This window comes from Poecilia reticulata, linkage group LG4 (genome assembly GCF_000633615.1).
Source record: "Poecilia reticulata strain Guanapo linkage group LG4, Guppy_female_1.0+MT, whole genome shotgun sequence".
NCBI classification, from domain to species: domain Eukaryota; kingdom Metazoa; phylum Chordata; class Actinopteri; order Cyprinodontiformes; family Poeciliidae; genus Poecilia; species Poecilia reticulata.
Window position 1 is genome coordinate 25,361,314 of NC_024334.1, and position 7,629 is coordinate 25,368,942.

At 41.2% G+C, this 7,629-nt stretch overlaps 2 protein-coding genes across 2 annotated transcripts; both read right to left on the minus strand.

Moving 5' to 3' along the window:
• Positions 1-243: 243 nt before the first annotated feature.
• Positions 244-2,582, minus strand: foxd2 (forkhead box D2). The gene has a single exon (XM_008406983.2). The coding sequence runs from the start codon at positions 2,129-2,131 to the stop codon at positions 1,025-1,027; it is 1,107 nt and encodes a 368-aa protein (XP_008405205.1). The 5' UTR covers positions 2,132-2,582; the 3' UTR covers positions 244-1,024.
• A 3,059-nt stretch (positions 2,583-5,641) lies between these two features.
• On the minus strand, positions 5,642-7,317 carry foxe3 (forkhead box E3). The gene has a single exon (XM_008406981.1). It carries the CDS (start codon positions 7,177-7,179, stop codon positions 5,923-5,925), a length of 1,257 nt encoding a protein of 418 aa, XP_008405203.1. The 5' UTR covers positions 7,180-7,317; the 3' UTR covers positions 5,642-5,922.
• Between the last annotated feature and the right edge of the window lie 312 nt (positions 7,318-7,629).

The following is a 7,629-nucleotide window of genomic DNA, read 5'->3' on the forward strand; positions in this document are numbered from 1 at the left end:
GCAAAAAAAAACAAAAAAAAACGTGAAAGAATCTGGGTCGTGAACGTAATTTCAAATAAACCCCAGAGTTTGGAACCTCTTCAAAGAATTTTCACTTGAAGAAAAAAAAATTCTAAAGAAAAGTAGGCAAATTTAAGACAAGTTTTGCGTGCTCTAGTTTGCGCTTCAAGATTTTTTTTAAACCATTTCTTGTCATTTTGAATGCAGAAAACCTAAAGTAAAAACAAAAAAAAGGAGTTTTTCGTTTCTTAAACTCACATTTATTATTCTTGTCATTACAACAAAAAAAGAACTGACCTATGAACATTTATGTGCTCAGCTATTGGCAACACAAGACAAATGTTTCACAGATTCAACTGTAAATATAGGGAGGAACGAACAATTAAAAAAAAAAAAAGGCTGAGAGAGTCAATCACGCAACCTAGATGTATCCACTGACAACAGGAAACGATATTGCCACAAATTCACCATGTAAAAGGGGGACTATGGGAGATTGGAGTGATTTTTCTATGTAAAGTCAGAAACCCCCCTTTCGTCTTCATGTGCTTTCTAAGTAAAAACCTGAGATTGCCGTCTTTCGTCTATATCAACAACAATAGTGCCAACTATCTTACAATAAACACAATATAAATCATAATTAAATTCTCAGTTATATTTATTTTTTAAAAAATGGAAATAAGCCCCACTGATCGTTGGTGACAACTTTAACTTATGTTAAAATATCAGTTTTTAATATTATTATTATTTTAAATCCCATCACCTTCTGAATGAGGACCGCAGACTGGACTTGCAGGCCTGCATTGTGTTTGTTTTTATGATCTTTCATAAGTTGTCTGCCTCTCAGTGTTATGCACATATATTTACATCGCATAAATAAAGTCTCCTCTCACATTGTTAGGAAACCGAGAGAGCTCGAAACAAACTCTCTCTCTCTTTCTTTCTTTCTTTCTGCAGCAAAAATGTTCATCCTACCTTCACATAGGACGACGTCACAATTATTATTTCTTATTCACTTTTTCAGTCTTTAGAAAGGGCAAGTGTTCAAGTTGGAGGTCTTGGTGGGAAAAGTCTGACTCGGTGGGCTTGCTTGGAATAGGCCCTCCTGGGAAATGTTCAGGTGGCTGGAAGCGGAGGCCAGCGCCGGGGTGAGCATGGCCAGGATCTGAGCCTGGCTGCTGCTCTGCGCGCTGTAGGAAGAGCCGCTGGAGTTGGCCGCTCCTATGATGTTGTCAATGGAGAAGGAGGGCCGACTCGTTGTGGAGCCGGAGTCCGTCTTGAGAGGCGGCAGGGACGGGCTGAGCTGCGGGTAAAAGGGCTTCCTCAGGTCGGTCCCTAGAAGGGAGGGCAAGTGATGCGGCGCGGGGAATATGGATGCAGGTGAAGGCAAGGTGCAGGGGGCGTTGGGGAAGGGGAAAGATCCGCCGGTGTGGTGCGGATGGAAAGGATTGTGGGCTGCGTGAAAGTTCTGAAGCTGGAGTCCGTAGTTGTATCCATACGGCCCGTATCCGAACCCTGGCAGAAAGCCGCCGGAGTCCCTGAGGATTTCGTTACTTTGGTGTCTCTTGAAGCGCTTCCTCCTGCGCAAGAAGCTCCCGTTGTCGAACATGTCTGCGGAGTCCGGGTCCAGGGTCCAGTAGTTGCCCTTTCCCGGGTTACCTGGCTCCCGTGGGATTTTCACAAAGCAGTCGTTCAGGGAAAGATTGTGGCGTATGGAGTTCTGCCACGCAGGGAATTTTTCCCGGTAGTAAGGGAATCTGTTGCTGATGAACTCGCAGATCTCGCTGAGCGTGAGGCGTTTCTTGGGACTCTGCAGGATGGCCATTGTGATCAGAGCGATGTACGAGTAAGGGGGTTTCACAAGTGCACTTTTTCGGGGTTTGTCCCCAATCAAGGTCCCAGACTCCGCGCCGGATCCCAGAGGCTCTGACGGGCAGTCGGAGCTGCTGAGCCCCGGAGATGAACCTCTCTCCGCCGCGCTCTGGGAGTAATTATCGTCCGAGTCATTGTCCAAGTTGAACTCGTGGTGAATGTATTTCCCGTCTTTCCCGACGGATATGTCCCCTCCGACCACATCAATGTCTACATCTTCGGACAATGCAGAGCTGTCGGACATATCCGTCCCTAAAGTCATCCTTGGAGACGCAACTTCTCTTCCCCCGTCTGTCCCAGATTTCTTCTTTCTTCTGGTAAGGCTGAAGTGCGAGAGCGCGCACACACCCTCCCTTTTTCCCCCTCACAAAAAGGTATTATTGTGGACACTTTATCTCCAGCGAGTCAATGCACACATAGCTACAAGAGGTAAGAGACACAGAAATCTTATTGACCTGCGAATCGGGAGATTGCTTTTGCATCCGAGGGTGGTTTCATTGAAAAAAAAAAAAAAAAATTCTGATGCACTCGCGTAAAAAAAGTCAGCCAAAGAAACAGTCAATGTCTTCCACCAATAGCTGGCAGAGTTTTTTTTTTTGTTTGTTTGTTTGTTTGTTTCTTCAGATGCGATGGTTTCCAGTCAAAACGCTACTTTTGGGTATCCGAATGTCTTTCCAAAAGAGATTTTACGCACGGGTTGGGAGAGGTATCCAGTCGGACTGTCACACTATCCTCCTTAGCTTTCAAATGGTATTTATAGGAGCACGCTGATCACGTGATCTTTGAGTCACAGTTACCAGGAACTGAACAGACTTTTTTTTTTCTTCTAAAAAGTAATATTTGTATGTGTATCTTACATTAATCAATATTTCATTTTTACCATTCAAACAGTAAAAAAAAAAAAAGAAAGAAAGAAACTGAACACGCCACCCAAAAATCGTAAAATTACTGTCTCCTCATTGTGGGTCATATATACACTTGTAAAACTCTAAAACTTAAGTGGAGTGATTTCAGTTAAAATAATGTGAGTTAACGAAAAAAGACTGAAGACTTACAGGAATATGTACACCGTACTGACACCGAACAATATCCGACGTTGCTGATTTAATCTGTTTTTAATAGAGTTAATCACAACCAAATTAAACTAATTTAAATAGATTCATTCTATTCGTAAATTTGTATATTTCTTTGCAGAGAAAAATAGAAAGTATTATTATTATTATTATTATTATTATTATTATTATTATTATTATTATTATTATTATCTAATTTTCCTAAAAAAGAAAAAGAAAGAAAGAAAAATAACGATATTTTCCATACTTGGTCAATGCGTCTTGTCTATGTTTTTCCCCCCTTTATACGTTTATAACTTACTGAAAACGCTTGCTGTAAATAATTACATGCATGTGAATTGTTGCTGTATTGTTTTACCTTTATTAATAACAGAAATGAGTTTTTCCCTTCTTAGATAAAGTAAATAAAAAATTAACTATATACATAATATTAATGATTTTATACAAACAATTCTTATCATTAATATTATTTCAAAAACAGACGTGCATCGCCATGTATACTGACTCCTGCTTGGATATCTTGGTGAAATATCCAAGTCGCTTTTTTTTTCTGTCTCCTTGTCAACAAGGCAGACAATCATCCATGTGCATGAGCTGTAGAAGGACAAATGGGATATTATAGACACTGCAACATGCTCCGAGTTTTTTTTTTTTTTTCTCATCGGGAATGAAACGTCAGCAGATGATAATACAATATTTGCGGGTTCCTCTCGTTCGTTAGACTGAGTTGTTATCCGTCATGCTTCCATTCAGGCTCATCTGGCAGCACAAGATTAACACGTTCTATGTGTAAGAGTTTTTACATATAAACTGCCCTCTTCTTTTCATTGTTTCTGGATATCATTCGCTTGTTTATCTTTTTTGTTGTCTTTTTGTCTGAAGAATATTTTCGAGTTCAATTGAGATACCGGAGATACTATTTCAGTGTGTTGTTGTCATGACTGACTGTTAAAAGTCTGAAAACTGACATTGTAGGGTTCACTTTTTTTTTTCCTGAAATGTTAGTTATTACTACTTTTTTTTTTCTTTCTCTATTTTTTGGGGGTTTGTTTCCATGCATATAAATAAGTCATTTGTTTGTTTCAAAATTTTTGTTATAAAATATCGATACTGACTATAATGTGTTTTGCTCTCGGTAACTGGAATAGTTGACACAACCTCGATATTTAGACTTGTCAAATATCACTAAAAATCCACCTGTGGCTCTACAGTTTAATTTCTAGAGGGAAAGGATTAAAACAAATATTTACTTACGTGTATTTGATTAAAATATTTGAAAACTGATTTTTCAGAAATGTGGATGTTCGTAAAGTTACCCAGTAGCGCTCCGAATGGGATTGCTGTAGTTTGTGGTGTTTAAGCGCCACCTGCTGGTGTGCTCAAAGCAAAAACTCAATTGGATAAATTGGCTTCTCTGTCTTTTACGATTTCGATCCCAAAACAGAGATAAAAAAAAAATAAAATCCACAACTTCCAGTCAAATTTCTGAAGCTTTTATGTTTTTCTAAATAGTTGTGCAACCTTTAATAGAATGCAAGCTAAACTTTGGCCAAAGAATAAAAAGAAAACTATATATTTGAGGAAATGAGGATTCAGTATCCAACTGCAAAACAAAAAAACAGCAGGCTACACATAAACTACACAAAATGTTAAACATGGGTAAGCCTCGATTAGTGAATTAAATTTATTCGCTTATTTATTCTCCATTTTTATTTTTCTTGCTGCACCACGTTTGAGCACCCGCCCTTATATATTTCAAAGCAAAATACCCCATCCGCCTCCTCCATCCCCGCGTCCCTTCCGGATGTTGACCTCTGGCGGCACATTTTTTGCTTACAACAAGCCAACACTTTCACTGAAAGATTTTTTTTTTCTGACAATATATCTGTGCTCTATATCTGTTGGGGAGCAATAACTCCCTGAGAAAAAAGTAAGACGACCCAGTGAACATCTTATGGTTGCTGCCATCTCGAGGCTAAAATGTGTAAATTGCTCAAGTTGTGTATGGGAATTATTATTATTATTATTATTATTATTATTATTATTATTATTATTATTATTATTATTATTATTATTATTATTATTATTATCGGACTAAAATACAAAAAAAAAGTTGAATCAGACATAAACTATGTCTTGTGGCTGGTTGCATATTATTTCCATATTATTACCATAAATTATGGTCATTTATGACGCGCATAAATGACCATTGCCAGAATCTTTTGCCTTGTAATCTGTTTAACATTATGTTGTTGTTTTCAGTTGTACTACATTTTTTTTCTAACTTTTCCCATATTTTATTATTTTTATTAGTATTATTACTTTAGAGGGCGGGGAGCTGGACGGGAGAGAAAATGTTTCAAGGATACACTGAGTTGATGAGTGAACTTTAACCAGCTAAAAATTCTTTTTGAAACATTTTTAAAACTTTATGTCTCAGCTACATTTAACAGACCATGTTGAAACTGGTCAGATATTAGCTTTTTTTATTTATTTGTTTATTTTTATTATCATCGTTATTCATTCACCATCTTGTTCAGAGTCAGTGTGGGCATTTGAAATAGTGATTGTTTCAGCAAGTTCCTGACTAACATGCCACAAAAAGCAAAATAAAAATAAACCCTAAGCAAAAGAGGGACACATTTAATTCATTAACAAGAAGAAATTATTTATTTCCAGAGGCATGGTGGCCAGCAAAATATCACACTTTTTTTCATCTTAAAATCTTGAGCTACATCAAACACTTTACACATACAGAACAGAAGGAAACATTTAATCAAACAAACTGAAACGTGAATTATGAAGAATGTGAAGCAATCTATAACTTTTCAATGTAAAGATGGAATGTTCCAAACGAATATAGATGGCTTTGTACCTCTTTAAATATGAACGTGTTAAATTCCTTCCACAATGGAACAAACATGGCATTTATTACGCGTATGGTCATTGCAAATATTATTTGAACTAAAAGCATATTGTCTCACATGTACCTCTCTAATCCTGTTGTAAAGTTGCCCTGTCTCATGTAGCTGTTGTTGTAGGAGTTCATGGGGTTCGGGAGGCCCAGTAGTGGCTCCGTGTGCTCTGCGCAGGAGCCGTGGCGCAGCGCCGGTAGCGACAGTCTGTTACTCGAACAGTACACCTGAGAGCCGCCGGGGGAGAACCCGGCCTGGCTCATCGAGGGCAGGTTCGGAGGAGAGGCAGAGGCAGCGGAGTATGGGTACCCTGTTGCCAGATTGGAGGTCAGGTTTCCGCTGTTTCTGCCCAGCATGGTCGCTGCAGGGTTCACAGTCTGGCTCTGGAAACACGCTGACGGGTCGGTGCTGGTTACAGAGCAGCTGGAGGTCATGGAGCCCAGGTCACCGCCGCTCAGACCCAGCGCCTGGGTGCTGAGCTCCCCGACCGGGCCGCCCTGCACCACAGTCTGCTGGCTAATAATGTTGTCGATGCTGAACATGCGCGGCTGCCCCTGGCATACCCCCGAGGGGGTCTGGTAGTGATGCATCATGGCTGGATGCGGGGATGTGGCTGTCAACTGGGAACCATAGCCTGACCCGATCCCGGCGTACAGCGTGTTGGGGTAGGACGGCCTCCCCATGGTGGCTGGTGTAAAGGCGCTGGAGCTCTGCATGTAACCCGGATAGGTACTCACATCTGTGCGCTTGAACCTTTTCCTTCTTCTTAAAAAGCTGCCGTTGTCAAACATGTCCTCTGCTGCTGGATCCAGAGTCCAATAGTTGCCTTTGCCCGGCCTGCCAGGCTCCCTGGGGATCTTCACAAAGCAGTCGTTGAGGGTCAGATTGTGGCGGATGGAGTTCTGCCACTTCTTGGAGTTCTCCCTATAGAACGGAAACCGCTCCATGATGAACTTATAAATGCCCCCAAGGGTGAGCTTCCTCTCGGTGGAGTTGGCAATGGCCATGGCGATGAGAGCGATGTAGCTGTAGGGAGGTTTCCCTCTCTGGACGGGCCTCTTCCTGCGGCGGCTGCCTGTGGGTAGGTGCTCCTCTGTGTGGCCCACTGCGTCTCCGTCCTCCGCGCTGGGGCTGCTCCCATGGGGCTCAGACTTGATAAGAATGTTGTCCTTATGCCGGGCCTGCAGCATCAGTGGCGGGGGAGGCAGCGGCGAGTCCAAGCTCACATTTGGAGACATGACATCGGGGCTTGCCTCTGCAGGCGATGGCTCTGCGGTCATGTTGCACATGCCAGAGAAGTAAGAATAATTTGCCAGAGTCATAAAAAAAAAGAACAAATGGGAGAACCCTCTTTGTGTCGAAACGATCAGATGGGGAATATTCCCTTGGATACGCTCAAGGAGGTGCGTATTTTAAGACAGAGAGTCTCCTTTCTGTTACCAAAGCGAGCCCTCACGCTGCTGTTTGGGATGGTGTGTGTCAGTACAGGTGAGAGAAAGGCGTTGACAGTTTTATGAGACTGGGCAGGAGTGACGCCACTGGGTCCACACAGTGACGACTGATGAAAGAGGACTCACAACCCACCCACCAAAAAAAAATTGGCTTTATCTCTCTAAGTAGTAGATTCGACTGATTTGAGCAGCCGGTCTTTATTAATTAATTTGCCTGAATTAAAAAAATAAAAAAAAACAGTCCTCAAATAAAAAAAAGAAAAAAGGCATAGCTCTGTAAAACTGTTTTGCAGAATATGCTTATTTAACTGGAATTATGTA

Coding starts and splice junctions, on each gene's coding strand:
- foxe3 (XM_008406981.1), bottom strand. CDS start 7,179: ATGACTCTGGCAAATTATTCTTACTTCTCTGGCATGTGCAACATGACC.
- foxd2 (XM_008406983.2), bottom strand. CDS start 2,131: ATGACTTTAGGGACGGATATGTCCGACAGCTCTGCATTGTCCGAAGAT.